This window comes from Lichenostomus cassidix, chromosome Z (genome assembly GCF_008360975.1).
Source record: "Lichenostomus cassidix isolate B80296 chromosome Z, HeHo_3.0, whole genome shotgun sequence".
NCBI lineage: Eukaryota > Metazoa > Chordata > Aves > Passeriformes > Meliphagidae > Lichenostomus > Lichenostomus cassidix.
The window spans coordinates 53675915-53688828 of record NC_139511.1 but is presented as its reverse complement, the minus strand read 5'-3'; the positions used below and the strand labels follow the sequence as shown (position 1 = coordinate 53688828).

Here is a 12914-nt window from a genome sequence, read left to right as displayed (position 1 = left end):
CATTGACATGTCATGTATGTATGCATGTGTGTTACAGCCACCATGACAACTTGCTAATTTTATCTAGGTAAATAGATATGGTTACGTCAGATCCTTTAGTATTCCGTGGGACTGCCCCATTCTTGCTGGATTAAAAAAAAACCCCAACAAAACCCTGAATGCTGCAGATGCCTGCGGTAAAGTTATTTTGCTACGGAAGGTATTATCTCTGGCATCTGCCATGTGTTAAAGAGCAGGCTATAGGTAAGTGTGCAGCATAGTAAATAATTTATTCTAATAATCACATGAAGGTGACAGAGCACTTTATTCCCAGGAACAAATGTAGATGTCGTACTGGTTCCCCAGAACTACATTTGTGAAATGTCTCAAAGAAATTCTGCATTTCAGTCAGGCATCTTCTGGTAAGAACAGTGTGTCTTAGCTGTGGGCAGGCTAAGCTCTAGATATTTTTCTGAAAAAAACCCCAGCATTACTAATTTCTCATGAGTTTTGGAGGAGGGGTCTTAGCAGAGACCTCATTAAAATGGTTTCCATGAATAATTGATAATTACACTTTTTTTGAGATGTAACAATTTAAACATTTTTAAATCAATCTTCACCAAATTATGTAATCATCATATGAGAATAAAATCACTTGCTGCAAAGGTCGAAAAAAGATTCATGTTTTCCAACATATATATGTGTTTTTGTAATATGAGGTAATTGTTTACTGCTTCCTTCTTTTTCACAAAAACTGACATAATTACACTTGCTTTGCCATATTTTCAAAATATTTAATACTGATAACATTAATGGTTAAATTTAGTATTGGTCATTGCTTTTGCTAAAATGTTGTCTGGATATATTTACTTTTTCCATATATTAGACTTTCTTTTGCCATCACACTTGCTACTTTTTGAACTTAATTTACTTCTAGAGAAAAGAAAATATCATATTTTGGTTGCTGGCACATAATGATTTCCATAGAGTCATTCTCTCATGATTTGCCAGAGTTGAGTCAATGCAGACTTAAGTCATGTCTCCCGAATTCTTAATTGCAATCATTTAAAGAAGAGCATATTGGGGGGTGGGGAGAGGGAGGGGAAAGAATCCAATTTATTCCTCACACCCTAGTTCTCATGAATTTTCTTTCAGTAAAGTTTAAATGTTGGGACTAGAATTATGTTGTGTCCCTGAGAAACAAGTACAGTCTGTCTACTTCATATTCATTACTTGCAAAAAGCTCTTTGAAAGAATATTAAAACCAAAATAAAGCATTCCAAATTTAGTAAGTGTAAGAAGTAAGGCTGCCTGTCATGCACTGTGATAATTTGTTTTAACAGGTTTTTGTAGGTCTTAAAAAAGCAAAACTGAAGAGCAAGTTCTATAGAAAGACTGGATTGACACACCAGTATCATCACTCGGTGGGAATTTTTAGATCTGTAGTACTAGCACATCTGATGTTGGATGCCCTCAGAGTCTGTGCCATTACTGAGACTCTGATGTGTTACAGTAGTGAAAATGGAGAAGGATATGAGTAGCTACTAGCCGGCGTAAAACTTCCACCTGCTGAGCGTGAGCCATCTAGGAGAGGGAGGGCGATGTCCTTTGCCACAGGGTATCTCTAGGATTTGTTCACAGCAAAGTGAATTAGGGATCTCAGTCTGGGGTTTGAAGTTAATATATTCTTCTCATTCAGTGCCAGTGCTATTTTTTTCCCTCTCCTTTTAACTATTCTGGCCGTAGTAGATTCTTTGTCCCCAATTGTTACTCCATAGCAGTCCCCTTGCTCTCTCTTTGCTGCATCCCTGTGCCTTTGGCCAGGTGGTGCCAGTTCTCTTCTCCCTCCACCTGGACTATCTGTGGATCAGTTCCAGCTTCCCCTCCCTGCTTCTTGTCCTGATGGAGGCTGGTGGTGGTCTGCATTGCCTGCCTCCCCATCTTACCTTGCAGTGCCCCCAAGAACAGCTTCATTGATGGTGCAGCACAGGAGCATCCCTAGCTTGTGGTCAGTGAGGGCCGAACTGATGGGTGGACAGAACGGGGACAACTGGGGACAAACTGTGAGGTCTGCTGCAGCAGACCAACCTGCAGGGGAGAAGAAGAGATAGTGCAGATAAAGCATAATAAAAAAGCACCTTTTACAAGTCTGTACCGTATTGATCATACAGAAACAACGACCTTTCCAGTGCATGTTGCAGCAGGTCAGTGCAGTGCAGCAGAGACTGCCCCAGTGCAACAGCACAAATCTTCCTGTTAATCCGTACCTTTTTCTGCAGGCCTGCGTGGGCTGACTAGTATGAGCCTGGGTTCAGTTTAACTGTTTTCAGAGTAGTATTTTGAGCCATTGGCTCATAGTGGATTGTGTCAGCTCAAAGGTACTGTTGTGCTAGCACAGGTAGCCTGCAGTTGACACCAAGCTATTTTACACTCAGCTGCTGGTGCTCTTCCATGCACCTGGTTCAGAAATTATGCATACACAGCCAGCAGCCAGAGGAATTTTCCCATGTATAGTTGCCTTGTCAGAAATTACCAGCAGGCCCATCCTTGTCTCATTGTACATGTCCCTGCCAAACTTGGTGCCCTCTCCAAGGCATCTCAGAAAGGAAAAAGTTGCAAAAATGTACAATGTCAAAATTGTACTCCTAATCTGTTCTAGAAGCAGTAGTACTCTTGCTGGTGAAATGTTCAGAAAAATCATGAATCGGGTTTTGATTGATCTTGAAAGATTTTTAAGGGAATTTTTTAAAATTTGGCAAAGTATTATGCAGTTGAAAATATTAACTGGACCTAGCTGTGCTCAGTATATTGGCTGTCTGCACCTCCACTGGGGACAGGACAGGAGTCCTAGCACTGGCTGGCTGCAAGGGTCTGGTACAAATCAGAACAAATCTTTCTGAAGATGAGCTGAAAAAACTTCCCTGTAAGCTTCCGCCTTTGCTCAGTCTGCACAGAGTGGTTTTTTTGACAGATAGCTGAAGCAAATTGCAATGAGAGGCATGCTATGAGCATGTTTTTGAAAAAAGCTTTCTTATGAGTTTTATGGGGAAACGTGCACATGATAGTATATTTTAAAAGAGCATCTCTGAAATCTGTCAGTGGCCAGCTGTTTTATTGAGAAACCTTTTGAATGGAGATACACTTGAGGCAACTTCTTGAAGACACCTTTGAAGTCAAATACTCAAGTAAGAGTTTTATAGATGAATTGTTAATATCCATATTTGATTACATAGAATAAGAACTTGGCATTTGTGAGGAAACATTTCATAATGAAATTGATGCTAACTAGAGCACTTCTAATTTTTAGGAAGTGTGCAAATTTTAGGCTCTCAAACTGGAAATTTTTATTAAAATTTTCATATTACTGATGAAAGTTTATAATAAGTTTTAGTTTTCTTTTTGATTTAATGAATCTTATTTGCATATAAGAAACTTACACCCCTCCCACCAAGATTCTTTAAGAGGGAAAAGGCACCCCAGATTCATATTCTGTTTGGTTAGAGGTCTAAAACAAGTTATCATTTTTCACCACTCTTGGGACTTTGTATACAAGTATTGCTCCTGGAGGAAGTCTAACATAGTCAAGCATATGCATCAGCACCAGTTCTCATATTTGTTTTTATTTAAATCAATTTCATTTTAAGTCAAAACCTGTGTGGCTAATGTCAATCACTTCATTCAGGAGGATGGTTATGTTTTGGTTCTGACCGAAACTCCTTTCATAACTCCTACCCTAAAACATGTGACTCTTGCTAAACTATCTGTTCACTAGAGATGACATTATTTTAACTTGCAGTCTCACCCCAAGGAGCCTGAGCCCAACCCCAACAAGCCCCTGCAGTCCATGCAGTCCTCTGTTCGCTTTTCATTTTTGGAGGTAAGCGAGTAAACTTCCATTGTTGATGTTTTTTTCTGCATCCCAAAACTAATGATCGGAACATATTGCAAAAAGAAAATTGAAAAAAAATTGAGTGTCTCTGCAATCCAAAATACATTTTACTTGACCAGCTGCTGTTCTGAAGGTAAGTATTTTATGGAGAAAAACCAGAATACTCCATATTTTGAGACCTAGGACAGAGACTCGAGATGTTGATGTGTAATTCTGTGTTACTTTGACTGCTTAGGAGTGTATCTGAAATTTCATAGTTTGCTTCCTGTGATCAAACCTCAGATTGTATTCTGTTTGTGAGACACTTAAGGTGAGTTCAGAAATGAGTGTGATTCATGAAAGACATGGTTATTTTTTGCTTAACTGAGGGCTAGTAGTGTGCTTAGTGAGTTGGGTGATTCAGAAGAACACAAAGTCCATTGGTTGGACTGTTTTGTCCTCAGGACTGCGAGGATTTTAAGCTGTAATTCTGTTTCAGTACTGTTCTAGATAAGCCCTAACAGCCACATGCAATATCCTTTTCACCCTCTTTCTTTTACTCATAAGTTTGTTCGTAAGAATAATTTTTTTTGGTACTTGTCAGAAAGGTAGTTATCTTCATAGGATCAGAAAATCATTAAATGATAAAAAATGCTTTGTAATCCTTCTTATTATGTAAAGTTATAATAAGTAATAATTGATGAATGTTTCTGAAACATCTGAGAACACATTTTTTTCCCTCAGCAAAAACACTTTTGTGATGTTAGTTTAATAAATTATCAGCAAAATCAGTATGTTCTGTAGAGTTTATTTTGTTGATATAGAATGCTTGGTAAAATCAGCATTTTTTAATTGGTCCTTATTTAATACAGACAGAACAAATCACTTCCCTTTGTGGTGAAGGAGGTGCACATTTTCAGACTTTCAGTTTTGTGGAATCAAAAAGCTGTATACAAATTTTATATTTTGTACGACCTGCTGAACTGCTTTGGCAGATGCGTGAATGTGCAAACTGTGCTATAGACACAGCTCCCAGTGCTTTTAGAACTCAGACCTTGTTTACCTCTCTGGAGGGCAGAGACTCCTAACCATGCCAGGTCTGAGCTTTTCATCCTGTGAGGGAGGATGTTGGGAGCAGACTTTTCAGATGCTTTTTGAAGAAACAGAGTGGAAATTACTGATGCTGCTTAATGTGAAGTCTAATTCCTTGATGTTGCTGAAAAATGTCAAAGTTGATAGGGATTTTTCTTAGGTTCTTTTGTCTTAAAATTTATGTAAGACTCTACCAGAATGGTTTTTCAATGGAATAGAAACATTTAAAGTTTGATTAAATCTGAAACTGAGTGGTGTATTTTATCTATAGCTGTAGAGGACTGCTGGTGTACTGAACATCAGATGTTTTAGTTATTAGTTACCATTCAAGCTTGACCTAGGGTAGCAGAAAGAAGAAATGTGTTGGTTTTTAGGGTATATTAATAATTAGCATTTCCTATTCCATTAGCTCAGAGTACTCCCGTATGTGGGAGGCAAGGAATTACTTCAGTGGCAGTACTTTTGCTTATATTCAGAAATATTAGCATAGGAGCCTTACCAGAGTGAATGGATAGGATTTTCTCTGGGGTTTTTCTCTCTCTCTCTGACTTGCTGGCTCATCTCCCTCATGACCTTTGACTTGCACAGCTGCTCCTTAGGCGGTTGTTTTTGTTGAAGTTCTGCTTATAGCAGTTGTCACATACAGTAGTAGTCTAAAGGGAGCCTTTTGTCAGCTAGATGATGAAGATCTTTTAAAAATAAACAGTGCCATGCTGTGAATGGAAATACCTGGCTGCTGGTACAGTGTGAAGCTGTCCATACTTTACTTCTGGGAGAGGCTGGGGGATGAAGAGGTATTTCATATCTCAGGAAGGTAGGCACACATTTACCATTATATTTTTATCTTTGGTTTGAGTCACCTGAAAACTTCCAACTGCTGTTGGAGAGAAAGTATGTGCTATTTCAGTAGATTTGCAAGAAAAGAGAGAAGAGGAAGATAATGTAACTGAGCACAATTACTGAGATATTTAGGATCCTTATGCTTCTGACATAATTTTAGGGTTTTTCTTTGCTGTGGATGCTTCGGTGTCCTTTATCACAGTAATGGGGAATGGAGAGGGGAAAGTATTTGAAAAATACTAGGAGGAAACATTAAGTGCTAGAAGTTCTAGTGGCTTCTAATAAAAGCAATAAAGAAATGGAAATAGTAAATTAAAAAATATAGAACAGCATGCATTTGAACTTGAAGAATAGAGAATGGTGATTGCCAACATGTCACTGATGCTGGGCTGGGGAAAAAAACAACTGTAAGGTAGCTGATAGAAAGCTCCTAGTTTGTACAAAAAAGAAAAGTGCAGTGAAGTTTCCAGAAAGCTTACTGAGAAGCATGAGGGTTGCACGGGTGTCAGGCACTGTACAGACACAAATGCTACTGCCTCTCTGAGACTGTTGAGGGGCTTGGCAGGATTCATTCTGAAGTCTTGGGAAAAAAAAAAAAAAAGTGGCAACTTAAAAAAAGCTCGTGTACCTTTTTTTTTAACGTTTAATTTTTTTAATAGACTATTTAATGAGGAAAATCCAGTTCATCTCACCGTTTCTACAGCTGAGTTGGCAGGAAGGCAAATGAGGATTATTATCTATACCTTTCGGTAATGTAATCTGCTCTCTTGGGAAGCTTGTGAGGATGCAATTGTAAACACTGCGTTTTAGATGGGGTCACATTGTTAAATGATTACATCTGTGTTATCAAGAACAGCAATTTGAAGTATAACTGGCATGGATTAAGCATCATCCTATGGCACTGAATTGAAAGAAAAATGTCAGTGTCACAGATAGCTTTGGACTCTTAGCCTGTTGTTGGTATTTAGTATTAAGCTTTTATATCTGGAAATTGCCAAAAGATGTTGACACTTGCATTTTCTTTAAATATAACCTGAATCCATAATGTGAATGCGTAACCATTACAAACAAAGGTGGAATTAGTTTGAGACTTTAAATATAATTTTATACAAATAAAAAATGCAAATATTTAATTTTATAGGAGACTTTAGTTAGACTGTCTACATTCATATACCAAGGTATTGAGTACAGAAATAAAAATCTAGTCAGCGTGCTCCTATTCTTCCACTTTCTCTGTCTGCATCCTCCTTTTTTCCCCATGACGTTCTGTGTCCCAGAATCAGATAAAGATAGAAAGCTTAAAACAGCTACTTTCTATCAATTGTATTTGACTGTATTATGAAACCATCAATGAAATGGATGGCTCCTGTTGAAAAATGAACAGGAAAGTTTCTAGTGATTTTTTTGTTGTTGTTCTGAAAGTGAGTGTGTTTAAAGAGCTTTTAAATGTTTTCTAGCTCTGTATAATGCTGTATGTGCATGTGAGGCGTATGCACCCATGTGAAAGAGGGATCGTAGGAATTTAGTTTTCTGTTTGGTTTTTACCTTACCGAAGGCAATAGTTTGTTTTTAAGCTTGGCGATATTCCTGTTTCGGGAGGAAAGTAGCGTGGACAGTGCTGGTGTGGACTGCTGCCTGTGTGAGCTGGCTGGGCTGGGGCGCTTGGGGTTGCTGTGGGGCTGCTGGGGCAGACCTGCCTCAGGGACTCGTGCAGCCAGACTGATGACCACAGGCTCTGCCAGTCCTGTCCTTCACCCTGTTGCCACAACCATGTTCCTGCCCTCTTCTCCATTAGCTCTTGTAATCGTGTGGCTGTGCCAAGCTGAATCTCCACGGTGTGAGAGTGGGCTTGTCTGAGGAGCGGGGAGGGAGTGGGGGAGTGCTTTTCAGCATGGTGGGATGCAGTGGCAGTGTGTACTTGGACTGGCACTCCACTGCCTTTGGCAGCACTAGCTGCCCACTCAGACCTGCGCAACAGCCAAGGTGACAACTGTTATGCACACTGTTTAATGATTAAATCTGGTGTAAGTATATAGTCTAGGTAGACAAGGAATACTGCAGAAAAAGAAATACTAGTGTTGACTTCCTGATGAGGACAGACTTGTGCAGAGATGTGACGTGGTTCTCTCAAGGTAGAGCAAAATTTTCATAGAGGAGTTAGCTATTAAATTTAAACTCTTTTGGTCTCAGAATAACTTTGCGTTTATGTAATTTTACGAGGGAACTGCTACTTCCTGGATTCATAAAGTTTTCTAAATGACACATGAGGAGTACACATCAGAGGATGCCTCCTTTCCCTTTGTCTCAGTGATGCAGCTGCCATACCCAGGGATTCTCAAGCGGACGTTTTCCTTTAAAATTTATTTCCACCTTTGCTTTCTGTTACCATTACAAAGTACTTTGACCTTAAGGTTATGCTGAAAGATGAAGCTGTTGATTTGTTACCCTGAAAGGGGAAGGTCTTGGAAGGGCTCATGTGGTGAGGTAAAGAATCACTTGGCTCCGTTTGTTTCTCAATTTTTTGTTTAAAATGAGGAAAATCTGCTGTTTCATCTCTCAAGTAATGTCATTAGTATTCACAAACATCAGCCATGAAGCGCGAGTTCCTCAAGGTGAAATAAATTAATCTTTGGCTTTCTCCTCCAAAAGTAGTTTGTCTGCTCTAAAGTTATTTTTATGTCCCTGCAGTTCTCTTAACTCTTTTTGGGACTACTTATTTAACCTTACAAAACCCTTTCCTCAGCTATTTTCCGTGCTCTCCCATAGTAAGACTTGTGACAGGTCAAAGGGAGCGCTGTTTCTGTTGGAACTTCAGAAAATGGAAAATGAGAAACAATGGCATTGCATGTATTTCATTGCAAGTTTTTTTGTGATCTTGAGGTGAGTTTTGAGGATTGGTTAAGTAAAAACAGCTCCTTACATAGCAGGTGTGATCTCTTGTGTGCTCAAGTGTGCTATTCTGACTTCAGCTTTTGAAATATTCTGAAAAGTTTTCTGTTTTCTGAGCTCTCTAGAATCACATTAGTGGAGAAGATTTTTGCTTGTGAGTCATTGGTATTTTGTTGAGTGCCAGTCTGGTACATATGCATAAGCCTGTTAGTGTCTTAATGGCGTTGCTCCAGTGTAAATGAGGGTCCAGCTGAGAACTCCAGGAGCTGCACAGCTGTCATCGATGAGCATGGGGTCTGCTGGAGGATCTTCACTTTTGGTTTTCATTCAAGAGGGATATAGGGATGTGAATTTCTGATTCCGTGTGGGGTTTTTTGGGCTGGTGCCAAAGAAGGTGTGGTTTCACTTGCCCCACACTGATGCAATACCAGAAAGGCTAAGGCTGTATTGTTATAGTGATGTTTTGTAGCGCTTCTGGAGTATAAAACTTAATATTTTCATATCATAAATATTAGGCTTTACATACATTTTTAAAAGCTTCCAGGACTAACTTCATTCTTCTATGTGCCTTTGTCTTATTCTACATAACATTTTCAATTTAATTTGTGGCTTGTACTACTTGATACTGTTCTCTAGAAAATTAAGGTGTATATTTTTTAGATCTAATGAAGCAAGAACATAGCTTCTCACTAGAGCATATTCTAATTTATAGGGACTGATAACAGAACTTTAGAAAGGTTACCAGAAATATAGATTATTTTCTTTAATCCTGTGGTTTGTTTTTTTTTTTTTATTTCATGTGTAAGGCACATTTTAAGAAATCAAGGAAGTTCTTGTGACACTTATTTTTTCTGGTAGACTGAAAGCTACAGACACAGAGCTCATCTGAATCATTTTAAAAGCCAGTCTGTTGATCTCCTCTCCCTCAACTCTCATAAAAATCCTCCCAAAGTACTTGTGTGCTAGTTTTATTAAATATTTTGGCCTTTTGGGTTGTATTTTGTGTTTACTGTTCAATGTTAAATTTTGAATGCAGTATGTTAGGCCTTCTGAGCACTTTTAGGAGGTAACATGAATTTGAGTTTGAAAATTACAGTAATTGTGGAGTGGTGCTGTAACAAGAGAATGATGAATCTGAAGACAGTTTTTGTTTTTTATTGAAAATATTGTTTGAAAAAAATATCTTGCTTACAATTTTGAAGGCTATGCAGTCATAGGAATTACCTGAATGGACATTTCTTGAACTGCTTTACTAGTTTCTAAAACAGAGAATTAAAATACTAAACCTCACAGCATAAGTTATTAATACTTAAAAAACTATACCATACCTGAGTCAGAAATTGTAGAAAAGGAGGGAGAACAACTTGGGCCCACACAGAGACTAAGGGGGTTGAGTACTGCACACTGTGGTCTTAAGAAATCACTGCAGATCAAGGACATGGTTAAAATTTGAACAATTGATCTGCATTCTATATATGAAAATAACTCTTAAGATGGGTCTTGAAATACAGTTGAAAATGGACAGTCTGGTCTCTTCCTATGCTGTGATACTACAGAGTTGCACATACATTCAAGTTACCTGCTAGCAGCCATCATCAGTCACGGTGTGACTGTTCCTGCTGACCTCTAGGCTTTGCCTGTCAGACAGTGACATATCTTTCAGTAATGACTGTAAATGTGCTGAGCCTCCGTTGCCCTCAGCCTGCATGTACAATTCAGACTTTTGTACTATGACTTCATAATTGGCTTAATCTGATTTAATAAGACTGCATTGAGTACATCTTGAATCCAAGGTCCACTTACTGTCCAAAATGTGATTGTCTGTAATCTGTTGCTAATCAGTCCTTGCAGATATGGAGAAATTGGCAGGTTAAACTGATAGGTTAACCTGCCAATTGTCCTATATTTTTCTTTGAATGTTTGGTCTGATAGGGCTATCAGTGGTTCACCTCCAGGAGAAGTGTTTACTGAGGTAATTCCACTACTATGATTCCCGAATCACAAATTCTGCAGTCTTTTTGCAGCACAGTGACAAATTTCAGCTGGTCGTTGTGTGAGTTGCCAGAAAAAAATCCTGCAGCTATATTCTTGTGGTGGAAATTCTCAACCTTGCTCAGTGCCAACGCTGCAGCATTATGTTGCATCTGCATCATTTTATAGCACCTTGATAAAAATAGATGCAGAACAGAAACCAGCGCTGTGTGCATCAAGCTTCCCTACAACACAAAACTCCAGCAGAGGAAATGCTGTGAGACTCAAAGATTTTACGTGACGAATGCAGAACAAGAAGGTGAACATCGGAAAGGCGTTGCTGTCCCTGAAGTGGCCTTTTGTGAGGGCTTCATTATTTCTCTTGTACACAGCACAACTTGTTTCCACTGCTGTGCTGGCTGAATTGCTTTGCACCGAATGTTGGTGGTCCCTTAGGGTGTCTTGCTTTGGTAATAGCTTATTCTTGAAGCAACAGCTTCACAGCTGCAGAAAACCTTTTAAAAAGCTGAAAACCTTTTAAAAATCACTGTTGTGGAAACAAAGTGGTAAATAGGAATGAAAAAGCATGAAACCGAGCCCTCCCGAAGCAGAAATCTTATCAGTCCTTTTTTTTTTGCAGAGGCCTTTTTTCGTTCTTCCTTTCTACTATTTCAGAAGGAAAGCGTGTGTATAGGTTCCTAGAGGCAATGCCTTGCAGCTGTAGAAAACTGAAGAGCATCACTAAACTGCTGTATTTGAGACTTCATAGCCCTTTGCCTGATGCCGGTTGTGACTAGTTTGTTGTCTTGATCCATGAGATGAGTCAGTGGTTAGAAAAGGGAAGGCCAGTGCTCCTGATATGAAGAGCTATTCAGCAAATAGTTTTATGGCTTGTAACAGGAGAGCAGTTTCCCTGGATGGTATGGGGGAAGGACGCCTTCATGGCATGATTTGGGGGCACAGCCTGATCAGCTACCCCAATGTCTTCATCCTCTGGTATGAGATGAGATGCAACTGGGCTCCTGTGAGTGCGCAGAGTGAATGTAGTGAATGTAGTCCTGAGCACCTCTGAGGAAGCATTTCCACCTACTGCTGGTACACCACTTTTCTTGGAAAGTATTGGAAGCTCTTCCTGGCCTAGACCATAGTGATGGGAAGCAGAAAGCGTTGAGGAAGCTGATGTTGGAGTGATCCCAACTGCAAGATGTCCTTGTCACCATCTCCTGGTGACCCAGCTTTCATACAGTAGTGTTTGTCAATTTGTGGTAACCATTCCCTGTGGATTCTGACAACAATGACAGTATTCATGTGATTCTGTACCTCTTGGCTGTATGTTGTCATGCCTGGCTTTGATAAGCATGATGACTTGCTGAGCTTGTTCTAGAGCGGTCTGATGCCCAAATCCACAGGGCACTCTGTGGCAAAGTATCTGTTAACTTCACAAACTGTAAGAGGGAATGACCCAGGCCTGCAAAATTCTTTGCTAGCAATAAGAAAGCTGCTGTCATAGAGCAAAACCATGGCACGTCTTCTGTTCATGCCAGGAGTCACGCAGGCTGCTTTTTCTGCTCTTCAGAAAGAGACCAGCAAGACTCTGGTTGGGCTGGAAAAGAGAAGGTGGTTTGCAGCTAGCAGCTCGAGCACAGTAACACTTCAGCAGAGCAAAACCTGTGGGAGCTTAGAGCCTCAAGGCTACCTAGCAAAACATTCATGTGTCTGACGGACAAAATGTGTACCGTGAAGGTAGAGAGAGGAGGTTTGCTCCAAGAGGGGTTCTCAGATGGGACATAGCATGATGCTGCTTGGCTAGGAAGGCAATTTTTTTAATTCATAGGAAAGTAAATGGTGACAGAAACAGCCCTAAACTTTCACACAACAAAAAGACTGTAAAAGACATGTCTGTGGGACTGCGAAGTGCAGCCACAACAATCTGGAAGGAGTTCTTGTCATGTTTTAGAAGTTGTAGAGTGGTTGCTGTAGTTTTGTTGGCAAGTACATAGGAACACATGCTGCTGAGTTTGGGAAGGCTGTTAATGCTTTGTGACTTCCCCAACTGATAACCTAGAAATAGTTCTAAAAATTGGTGTAGTACCTGGAAAAAAGGATCATGAGAAGTGCTGGTGTACATATTTATCAACTGAAGCCAGTCTTTTATTATTAGCAGCCTGGTATGTTCCTCCTTCACCTTCACCTTCATACTAATGTTTCTTTGCCAAGAGAACATTTAGGCTCTCCATGCACAGTCTGCCACTGGACTGATGAAATCTGCTCCTCT

At 39.7% G+C, this 12914-nt stretch overlaps 1 protein-coding gene across 8 annotated transcripts in view; it reads left to right on the top strand.

Annotated features, from left to right (window-relative positions):
- The window catches only part of MAST4 (microtubule associated serine/threonine kinase family member 4), a 232727-nt gene that overhangs the window by 90768 nt on the left and 129045 nt on the right, over positions 1–12914 (top strand). The window contains exon 2 of one of the 8 annotated variants that reach the window (XM_085042890.1): positions 3776–3856. The exons of the other annotated variants lie outside the window; for them this stretch is intronic. Within the exon in view, the coding sequence (XP_084899016.1) occupies positions 3776–3856 (81 nt within the window). The remainder of the gene's footprint in view (positions 1–3775; positions 3857–12914) is intronic. 8 annotated transcript variants of the gene reach the window in all.